The 11,839-nt window shown below is 45.3% G+C and overlaps 1 protein-coding gene across 1 annotated transcript in view; it reads right to left on the bottom strand.

Moving 5' to 3' along the window:
• Window positions 1-1,611: 1,611 nt before the first annotated feature.
• The window catches only part of LOC311134835 (potassium/sodium hyperpolarization-activated cyclic nucleotide-gated channel 4-like), a gene marked incomplete at both ends in the record, with an annotated part of 41,941 nt that continues 31,713 nt past the window's right edge, over window positions 1,612-11,839 (bottom strand). The window contains 5 exons of the mRNA XM_084168614.1: window positions 1,612-1,615; window positions 1,794-2,910; window positions 4,399-4,563; window positions 5,985-6,225; window positions 7,167-7,313. Coding sequence (XP_084024740.1) covers window positions 1,612-1,615; window positions 1,794-2,910; window positions 4,399-4,563; window positions 5,985-6,225; window positions 7,167-7,313 — 1,674 coding nt within the window. The remainder of the gene's footprint in view (window positions 1,616-1,793; window positions 2,911-4,398; window positions 4,564-5,984; window positions 6,226-7,166; window positions 7,314-11,839) is intronic.

Raw genomic sequence — 11,839 nt, 5'->3', positions numbered from 1 at the left:
CAAGTCTCTTTGGGTGGCCTCACATTCTCCACACTTCCACAACAGGTTCCCACAATGCACTGAGAATATATAATCATATAAACAAAAAGGTACATATTTTTGGTGTTATTCCAAACTTAAAATAATCTCTATAGGGTTAAAGGTTAGATAAATATGCCTGAACAACAGCTGTCAAACAAATACTTTAACACAAAATTACAACGTGAGGATATAGGCTAGAATATACATTGTATGTGATCGGAAATTGGTCAATATACTTTCTTGTGGTTTAATATTATCCAACAATCCATATGACAAAAAAATGTAAAAATGTAAATGTAATATTGGTACAGTACCTCCTCAACATAGAACAGTAGTAGCATTGTACTGTAGAAAAATACTTAACTCAGCGGGCAAAGCTGGTTGAAATGACATCATTACCAATCGCTTACAACCAGAACTGGTTTCGCCCGCCGGGAACTCACTGTTCATTCACTCTGCATTAAAAATACATCTTTGTCCTAAGTCTTTTTCCTCCTATAGATATGCACTCACTCACACCCTCCTTGAAAAAAAAAAACTCACAATAGTGATTAAAAAACACAATGCAAAATACTGAAGACAATTTCCCCATAGTTCAGGCATCGCAGGGGGGTGTGTTTAAACCTCACAAGTTGGAGGGGAGTTCGGAGACTGTGTACTCTGCCTCGGAGGTCTTGGCCGGGGTAGCAGGGCGACTGGGGTTGGGATGCGAAGAGGTCGGTGCTCCTTGGCTCATGGGAGTTGGAGGTTCAGATCCCATGGGAGTGTAGTGACTCAGAGGGGTGGCGTGCCCTGGGATGGGGCTGTCGAGTTTATTACTGCTACCCACCACCATGGGAAGAGAGGAGCAGGTATGGAGGTGAGACGGTATGGAGGGAGACGGTATGGAGAGAGACTGTATGGAGGGAGACGGTATGGAGAGAGACGGTATGGAGGGAGACGGTATGGAGGGAGACGGTATGGAGGGAGACGGTATGGAGGGAGACGGTATGGAGGGAGACGGTATGGAGAGAGACGGTATGGAGGGAGACGGTATGGAGGGAAACGGTATGGAGGGAGACGGTATGGAGGGAGACGGTATGGAGAGAGACGGTATGGAGAGAGACGGTATGGAGGGAGACGGTATGGAGGGAGACGGTATGGAGGGAGATGGTATGGAGAGAGACGGTATGGAGGGAGACGGTATGGAGAGAGACGGTATGGAGGGAGACGGTATGGAGGGAGACGGTATGGAGGGAGACGGTATGGAGAGAGACGGCATGGAGGGAGACGGCATGGAGGGAGACGGTATGGAGGGAGACGGTATGGAGGGAGACGGTATGGAGAGAGACGGTATGGAGAGAGACGGCATGGAGAGAGACGGTATGGAGAGAGACGGTATGGAGGGAGACGGTATGGAGGGAGACGGTATGGAGAGAGACGGTATGGAGGGAGACGGTATGGAGGGAGACGGTATGGAGGGAGACGGTATGGAGAGAGACCCTTCTTGAGGCAGATAGCTGCGTGAGCCCGAGGTGGAAACAGTGGAGATAGTCCTGACATCCTGCGTGAAGAGATCCACCAGGGACTCTGCCCTCTGCCCTCTCCCATCTACCTGGGGAGGGCATGATGTCTCTGGGGTGAGGGAGCTGTGAGAGCCCATGGCGCTGGAGGGTTGGCTATGGAGCTGGCTGTGGTGACGATGGTAAAGCACCGTCCTGCCTGTCAGCGGACTCTGGACGGTGGGGCTGTGTGTTAGCGGTGGGGTGCAGGACGGGGAGACATCCCCTGACCCGTACTGGGCCAGCGAGGCCAGGGCAGAGTGGGAAGAATGGGCAGGGTGCTCCGGGAGAACCTGTGGGAGGAGGCCGGGGTGGAGGCCTGCCGGACTGTGATGCACCAGGGAGGGTGGGCCTCCAACACCTCCAACGCCGGCCTGCTCTGGGATAGACATAGACAGAAACCCACTGGAGCTGTGGTGTTGGGTGGGGTTGCTAGGGCCGGTGGTGGTGTAGGGGCAGCGGGAGTGGGGGAGGAGGAGGTGGCCTGCTCTCTCCTGATGACCAGGTCCCATCTGGACGTGCTGCTGAGCGCTGGCAGTGTGAGAATAAGAGTTCTGTAGCTGGTTCAGGATAGGGCTGACAGAGCTACAGATGAGAGGGCTTAGGGTGGAACCAGAAGGGGCTGAGTGGGCTGGGAATCTCAGCCTCCCTGATGCCCCCTGCTGGTGGGTCCCTGGTGGGCCGTAGGGGTGGTGGGGGTGGTGCTGGGCCATGCAGGAGGAGGAGGAGGAGGAGGGTGGATACCCCCGGATGGAGGCCTGGCCCAGGGGGAAGAGAGAGGCACTGCTGGGCTGGGCCTGGAAGTTGGTGGAGGTGATGGAGGAGGTTGGCTGGTACATGGAGGTCATAGGTGACAGAGGAGACATGGAGGAGGCGGTGGAGACTAGATGCTGCGCCCGGAGCGAGGCTAATATCGGAGTGTCCACTCCAGAACGGAACTTCACAGAACCGGCCGGGGATGCAGCCCCGGAGCCACAGCCACTGGACACGCCCACAAACACGCCCCTCTGCAGACGGTGACCTCTAGGATCCTTGAATGACCCGGAGACAGAGACAGGACGGTGGAAGAGGACCGGAGGGAGCTGGGCGTGGAGCTGGGAGTGGGAGTAGGCCAGAGCCAGGGAGGTGGTGGCTGCAGCAGCCTGGAGGGGGCCCTGGACCAAGGGAGCCCAGATGACCCCCGGGGTGGAGGTGGGGGATGGGGGATCCAGGTACAGGGGAGAGATGTTGCTCTGGATGGCCATGTCCCGGTCGTGCTGTACGATCCTCTGGATGATCTCGTTCTCCAGGAGGTTCCCAGCTCCTGAGTTCTGGGTGACTTTGTGTTGGAGCACAGAGTTCCTCTTTCCTGTAGAGAAGAAAGTCAAAGAGAGAGAGATTAGTATGTGTATCTGTTGCAGTCATCTTTAGGTGTGGCTGTCATATTAGATTCAGAATGAGAGAGAAACAGAATGAGAGAGAAACAGAATTGGAGAGAAACAGAATTAGAGAGAAACAGAATTAGAGAGAAACAGAATTAGAGAGAAACAGAATTAAAGAGAAACAGAATTAGAAAGAAACAGAATTAGAGAGAACCAGAATTAGAGAGAAACAGAATTAGAGAGAAACAGAATTAGAGAGAAACAGAATTAGAGATAAATAGAATTAGAGAGAAACATAATTAGATAGAAACAGAATTAGAGAGAAACAGAATTAGAGAGAACCAGAATTAGAGAGAGGCCTGGGTTCCCCACACCCTAGTAAGGTTTTCTTAAACCATGCCTGTCATCCATTAAACCACAGCTAAATTAAGGACTTTTTAACGCAATACTTTCACCTCAGGGCAGCGAGATATCTCTCTCCTTCTGAAATTAAAACAGTAAAATGCGCTGACATAAGAGATCATCATCGGCTTGCCTAAATTTAATTCTCACGCTTTCTTTTCACATATTCAGCCAGTTCAAATCCTTCCAGGTTATAATTCAACCTTCCCAAGTTCTCTCACGTCACCCCGCTCCTCCGCACACTCCACTGGCTTCCAGTTGAAGCTCGCATCTGCTACAAGACCATGGTGCTTGCCTACGGAGCTGTGAGGGGAACGGCACCTCCGTACCTTCAGGCTCTGATCAGTCCCTACACCCAGGCGAGGGCATTGCGTTCATCCACCGCTGGCCTGCTGGCTCCCCTACCTCTGCGGAAGCACGGTTCCCGCTCAGCCCAGTCAAAACTGTTCGCTGCTCTGGCACCCCAATGGTGGAACAAGCTCCCTCACGACGCCAGGACAGCGGAGTCACTCACCACCTTCCGGAGACATTTGAAACCCCACCTCTTTAAGGAATACCTGGGATAGGATAAAGTAATCCTTCTACCCCCCCCCCTTACCCCACCCCAAACCCCAACCCCCCCCCCCCCCCCCCCCCCCAAAAAAACTATATATATATATATATATATATATATATATATATATATATATATATATATATATATATATATATACAAAACATTGTAAAGTGGTGATCCCACTGGCTATAAGGTGAATGCACCTATTTGTAAGTCGCTCTGGATAAGAGCGTCTGCTAAATGACGTAAATGTAAATGTAAAATAATTCACATGAAGAACAGTAAAGAAATAGCCTATAGTCCAGTAGTGCTGTTCTGGGACTGGCACAGTGACTCTTTGTTGCTGATATAGCATGTTATTTCTCCCGCTGATTCAAACTCACACTTTGGTAGAAGAGCAATATGCTTCATTTTTTTACGAATTGTGTTAGGTTGTTGAGAGGACTATCGTACTACTTTAGCTACGAAGGCTTTGGGAAATCAACCCCAGGTTGATGGCCCCCTCGGTAGTTGTCACCTATGCGGTCCAGCCGGTCCAGAGCCACTGTCTCCAAGGCCCGTCTCATCACGGGGTACTCCTCCAGGACCTCGTTGAAGTTGTCCACAGACAGGGAGTACAGACGGCAGTACGTCTCCGCACGAACACTGGCCGTTCTTCTGCCTCGAGTCAGCAGGCAGATCTCTGCAGGGAATGGAACAATTGTTCAGTTACAGAATAGATTGTCAACCGACCACTTGGCTTTTTGTTTTGTCCGCACGTGGATATTAAATATTAAATCTATTTTCGGATAATTATATTTAAGATATTGAGGAGAGAAGCACTATCATGCCCTATTTCTATGTAAAAGGGAAATACATTATACAGTTTGAATATCTGATTACCAAAAACAAAACTGTTACAACATGGTTGATATTCTCATTATGAAACAGGTATTTTCTCTCATCTCACTGACTGTGTTTTTTTTAGCCCCATGTACTGTACCGTTATGCACCAGAGGAGAGAGAGTCATAATAAATGATCACATCATCAATATTAGTCGATCAAACACAAAAATTGCAGTGTTTTCTGTACTAACTCCACAGATGGAGCACTTAATGCAATGTTAGAGCTTAGAGTTTTGTTCTGACCTCATCTGTCCTTCTACCACCAGTCAGATCTGCTAAATAAAATAACATAACAACCTTTAGTTCTATTTATTTATTAGATTTCTGAAACATTTTGCTAATCATGAATGCATGTTCAATACAGTACACAGGCGTAACACACATTTAGGTTTGTGTTAATCTTTGTGTTGAATGGATTATTCCTCATGTTACTGTTTAATACACACAGTGGTAACAATGGGAAAACCCCACTACAGAAGGACTAGGATCACAAAGGTCAACCACAACTAAATCCAAAGCCCTTATGAGATGATTTGTATAATTTATTGTCCTGTCTGTAACACAGAGTCACATAAATTAATCTAATGAATCAATGGATTATGTCTGGAGAAGAACCTCCCTGGGAATCTCCCCCGAACCTCCAGCACCCATGTGAGGTCCCCCGGGGATCCGAATCGACACCATCCTATTTCCACTCCCCATCCCCAGGGACTTTGGCCCAAATGTAGCTAAATTTGCTATTTGGCTAACGCTGGTACATTTACATTGATATTACGTGAACACTGAAATATTGATTAATGTCAATGTCCCTGTCAAATAAATCCCATAAATAAATAAAACAAATATCCCAAAGCGATGTGGGGTCCCCCAGGGGTGGGTATTGACACCGTCCACATTCAAACTTTTCTATATTTTTTTTTGCAGTTTTATTGTGTTTTTAATTGTAAGATCTCCAAGAGTAAGATTCCCAAATGTATTCATTACACATGGCAAATACACTTCAAATACTAACCATCCCAAAGCGACGTAATTACAATACATTGTTTCCGGTGGTGTAGTGGAGGGTATACTCACTTAAACGCCATTTACAAACCTTTCAGTATATCAATATGTATCCACCTACTGTCTTACCACTACACCACTGGTTGTTTCATTGTTAGTAGTTTGTCAGTGTGGATATTGTAACAGAGGCTCTGTGACCTTTGACATCCTTCCTACCTCCAAAGTAGGACCCGTCAGACAGCTTGGTCTCCTTGGTGCCCTTGGTGATGACGCAGACCACCCCGTGTTGGATGAAGTACATCTTTCTGCCGACGGCGCCCTCCATAACCACACTATCCGTGGGCTGGAACACCTCAAAGCGCAGCTTGGTCAGCACTGACGTCACAAAGTTGGGGTCGGCGTTGGCGAACAGAGGCATCGAAGCCACCAGCTTACGACAGTTGAAGTTGACGATCTCCTGCAAAGACAGAAATCATGGAATGGAATAAAACTATATTTTAAGTACACAAAACGTGTTCGGGTAAGGAGAATAGGATTCCAGACACTGCCTCTAGCAAGGTACTTAGTGGTATCATGATAAACATTTTGTAGGGGCTCCTGTGACACTTCTAAGAGACGTATGAACAGAGATCTATTGGTATATATTATCTATAGGCTATCAGATCTTCAATATAAACACTAAAAACATCCCCACGTTCATAGCATTCCAATAGCATAATGATGAACTTGTGAATAACATCAAGCGTGGCCACATCTAGACATTTACCAGGTTACGTCACAATTCAATCATTGTTTACACTATGGTCCCTTATCTGCAGCATACTTAGGCAGCGTCCCAAATGGCACCCTATTCCCTACACAGTGCACTACTTTTCACTAGCCCTATCGGGGGCCCTGATCAAAAGTAGTGCACTAAATAGGGAATAGGGTGTCATTTGGGACGCAATCCTAAAAAGTAGCCTACAGGCGACGGCTGAGTAATCACATAACGGTCGGCACACAGAATATTGAACAGAAGTGTCCCTCAACAAAGTCTGCGTTAAGTCCTGTCTACAAGCAAATGGGATGACGGCATCAGGCCTGCCATCATTAGGATGATAAATAACTGCAGTCACGGGCGGCGTCCCAAATGGATCCTCATTCCCTACATACATCAGTGCACTTCTTTTCACTAGCCCTGTGGGCCCTGTTCAGAAGTAGTTTTACTAGAAAGGGAATACTGTGTCATTTGGGACTGCGTCACTGAGATGATGGAGATAAGGCATGATTGAGCCAGAACCAAGGAGGGTTATTATTATCATGACAATGGGTCTGACGTCACGTGGAGATAACACGCACGCACGCACGCACGTACGTACGCACTCAGGCGAGTACCCACCCACCCACACACCCACTGACCTCTCTGAGCGGTTCGTTCAGCTCCCCCAGAATGCTCTCCTCGTCAAACATCTTGCCCTGGAAGCGATGTTCGTAGTAGTCATGGATCCTCTGCCGCATGCCGGCAGGAAGCTTGTGGAAAGACATGTACTGCTCCACCTGTTTATACTGTAGACACAAAGATAATTGATTAGTTGATTGATTGATTGATTGATTAATTAATTGAAGGCATGTACTGCTCCACCGGTTTATACTGTAGACAAATATAATTGATTAGTTGATTGATTGATTAATTGAAAGACTTGTACTGCTCCACCTGTTTATACTGTAGAGAAAAATATAATTGATTAGTTGATTGATTGATTAATTGATGAATTAATAGGCATATACTGCTCCACCTGTTTATACTCAAATCAAATCAATCAAATGTAATTGTATTTGTCACATGATTCGTAAACAACAGGTGTAGACTAACAGTGAAACGCTGACTTACAGGCCCTTCCCATTTACATTTACATTTTAGTCATTTAGCAGACACTCTTATCCAGAGCGACTTACAGTTAGTGAGTGCATACATTTTTTTTATTTTTTTAATCTTTTTTTATTTATTTTATTTTAATTAATTTTTTCATACTGGCCCCCCGTGGGAATCGAACCCACAACCCTGGCGTTGCAAACGCCATGCTCTACCAACTGAGCTACATCCCTGCTGGCCATTCCCTCCCCTACCCTGGACGACGCTGGGCCAATTGTGCGCCGCCCCATGGGTCTCCCGGTCACGGCCAGCTACGACAGAGCCTGGATTCGAACCAGGATCTCTAGTGGCACAGCCTTAGACCACTGCCCCACTCGGGTGACATAGATACAGAGAGATAAATAATATAAAAATAATAACACAAGGAATAAATACACAATGAGTAGCGATAACTTGGATATATACACAGGGTACAAGTACAGAGTTGATGTACAGGGGTACGAGATAATTGAGGTAGATTATGTACATATACAATGAGCGCCAAAAGTATTGGGACTGTGAGAAATGTTTTGTTGTTTTGGCTCTGTACTCCAGCACTGTCACGCCCTGACCTGTAGAGACTGATATTCTCTAGCTAGTTTGGTCAGGATGTGAAATTCTATGTATTGTATATCTATGTTTGGCCGGGTGTGGTTCCCAATCAGAGGCAGCTGTCGCCTCGTTGTCTCTGATTGGGGATCATACTTAGGCAGCCAGTTTTCCTGCCTGGGTTGTGGGATCTTGTTTCTGTTTGGCTAGTTTCGTTATAGCCCATAGAACTTCACAGTTCGTTGTTTGTTATTTTGTCTAGTGTTTATTTGTAAATAAAACATGTACGCATTATACAATGATTTGGACAGTGCAGACTGTCAGCTTTAATTTGAGGGTATTTTCATCCATATCGGGTGAACCGTTTAGAAATTACAGCACTTTTTGTACATAGTTCCCCCCATTTTAGGGGACCAAAAGTATTGGGACAAATTCACCTATTTGTGTATTGAAGTAGTCAAAAGTTTAGTATTTGGTCCCATATTCATAGCACACATGAATTGTGAATAATTTTAGTATTTGGTCCCAAATGCTAACCTCCCCCTGTTGTTCTAATGGTGAGGGGTTAGCATGTCTTGGGGGGTATTAACCTCCCCCTGTTATTCTAATGGTGAGAGGTTAGCATGTCTTGGGGGTATTAACCTCCCCCTGTTATTCTAATGGTGAGAGGTTAGCATGTCTTGGAGGGTATTAACCTCCCCCTGTTGTTCTAATGGTGAGAGGTTAGCATGTCTTGGGGGGTATTAACCTCCCCCTGTTGTTCTAATGGTGAGAGGTTAGCATGTCTTGGAGGGTATTAACCTCCCCCTGTTATTCTAATGGTGAGAGGTTAGCATGTCTTGGGGGGTATTAACCTCCCCCTGTTGTTCTAATGGTGAGAGGTTAGCATGTCTTGGAGGGTATTAACCTCCCCCTGTTGTTCTAATGGTGAGAGGTTAGCATGTCTTGAGGGGTATTAACCTCCCCCTGTTATTCTAATGGTGAGAGGTTAGCATGTCTTGGGGGGTATTAACCTCCCCCTGTTGTTCTAATGGTGAGAGGTTAGCATGTCTTGGAGGGTATTAACCTCCTCCTGTTGTTCTAATGGTGAGAGTAGTTAGCATGTCTTGGGGGGTATTAACCTCCCCCTGTTGTTCTAATGGTGAGAGGTTAGCATGTCTTGGAGGGTATTAACCTCCCCCTGTTGTTCTAATGGTGCGAGGTTAGCATGTCTTGGAGGGTATTAACCTCCCCCTGTTGTTCTAATGGTGAGAGGTTAGCATGTCTTGGGGGGTATTAACCTCCCCCTGTTGTTCTAATGGTGAGAGGTTAGCATGTCTTGGAGGGTATTAACCTCCCCCTGTTATTCTAATGGTGAGAGGTTAGCATGTCTTGGGGATATGATATTTGTGCGTCTGTAAATGTCTCACTCCTTTACATGTACATTTTAGTCATTTAGCAGACGCTCTTATCCAGAGCGACTTACAGTTAGTGAATACCTTTTTTTTTTTTTTTTTTTTTTATACTGGTCCCCCGTGGGGGGGGATTCATTCAGGATTATACATAACCATGGTAGCATCCACATTAATGTAGAAGTGTTTAGAAACATATTCTGTTCTTATTTACAATAAAAGTGACTCCAAAATGACACAATACATTATTTACCATTAATTTATATTGGGCACAAAATAATCTGAAACACAACCAAAACAAACAGCAAATATTTGTAGAGTCACAAGCTTGATGTAATCATTGCGTTCTAAGAATATGGGACCAAATACTAAACTTTTGACTACTTTAATGCACATGCAGTACCAGTCAAAAGTTTGGACACACCTAATCATTAAAGGGTTTTTCTTTATTTTTACTATTTTCTACATTGTGCAAAGCTGTCATCAATGCAAAGGGTGACTATTTGAAGAATCTCAAATATAAAATATATTTTGATTTGTTTAACACTTTTTTGGTTATTACATGATTCCATATGTGTTATTTCATAGTTTTGATGTCTTCACTATTATTCTACAAATAAAGAAAAACCCTTGAATGAGTAGGTGTGTCCAGACTTCTGACTGGTAGTGTATAAGTGAATTTGTCCCAATACTTTTGGTCCCCTAAAATGGGGGGACTATGTACTGTAGTTGCTGTAATTTCTCAACGGTTCACCCGATATGGATGAAAATACCCTCAAACGAAAGATGACAGTCTGTACTTTAACCTCATAGTCATTGTATCAATCCAAAGGGCTGAAGTACAGAGCCAACACAACCATAATTGTGTCACTGTTCCAAAACTTTTGGAGATCGCTGTAGGTAGGGATAAAGTGACTAGGCAACAGGACAGACAATAAACAGTAGCAGCAGTGTACGTGATGAGTCAAAAGAGTTAGTGCAAAGGGGGGGGGGCAATGAATAATTAACTATTTAGCAGTCTTATGGCTTGGGGGTAGAAGACATAGAAGAAAGGGATTGCCAGGTTATGTTCAGACAGTTGAAAAAAGTATAATTCTCACAGGTCCATGAGGAGAAATGCTGTATGTAATGACAATAACCTCCGGCACACTGGGTGATCTCGAGGCTCCACGTATTACACGTTTCCGTCTCAATCTCATCGGGGGATTATTAACAGTTGGCAATGTAATCATTTTTGTGTGTGTATCTATCTTCTATTAAATGACACTGTGTATTGAGCCTGAGAGTGCATTTCCTGAGCGTGTCAGTGAACCAGATAGTAGCAGCTCATCAGAGGTCGACAGTTAACGGTCCTTCTAATCCTACACGAGGCCACAGGGGAACGTGCCCCCTCAGATTTGTCCTGTTAAAAAAAATATATATATATATAATTATTATAATTTACTATTATTATAATTTTTCTCTGTAATATTACTTGCCACCTAGCAATTTTATGAAGTTGTCTTTAGCTAACCCAGATAGGTTCCCAAATAGCCCCCTATTCCCTACGTAGTGCACTACTTTTGACCAGAGCCCATAGGGCTATATAGGGAACAGAGTGCCATTTGGGATGGGTCCCTCGAGGTCCATCCTATCAGACGGTGAAAGCTGTGAGGGCTATGTCCACTAGCTGCAGATAATGCAACACAACATTCATTTCCTATGGAGAGTATAATAATATAATAATAATAATAATATGCCATTTAGCAGACGCTTTTATCCAAACGCTACCCTGGCGTTACAAGCACCATGCTCTACCAATTGAGAGTAGAGGTGGACGATGTAAGATTTTTCTTATTCCGCCTCCTCATTCTTCTCTCTGTCTCTCTCTCTCTCTCTCTCTCTCTCTCTCTCTCTCTGTCTCTCTGTCTCTCTCTCTCTCTCTCTCTCTCTCTCTCTGTCTCTCTGTCTCTCTGTCTCTCTCTCTCTCTCTCTCTCTCTCTCTCTCTCTCTCTCTCTCTCTCTCTCTTGCTCTCTCTCTCTCTTGCTCTCTCTCTCTCTCTCTCTCTCTCTCTCTCTCTCTCTCTCTCTCTCTCTCTCTCTCTCTCTCTCTCATCTCTCTCTCTCTCTTCTCTCTCTCTCTCTCTTCACTCTCTCTCTCTCTCTCTCTCTCTCTCTCTCTCTCTCTCTCTCTCTCTCTCTCTCTTCTCTTGCTCTCTCTCTCTCTTGCTCTCTCTCTCTCTCTCTCTCTCTCTCTCTCT

Source organism: Coregonus lavaretus (genome assembly GCF_964263955.1).
Source record: "Coregonus lavaretus genome assembly, chromosome: 9".
NCBI classification, from domain to species: Eukaryota; Metazoa; Chordata; class Actinopteri; order Salmoniformes; family Salmonidae; genus Coregonus; species Coregonus lavaretus.
The sequence above is the reverse complement of the archived record's forward strand: the minus strand, read 5'-3'. Positions and strand labels throughout refer to the sequence as shown.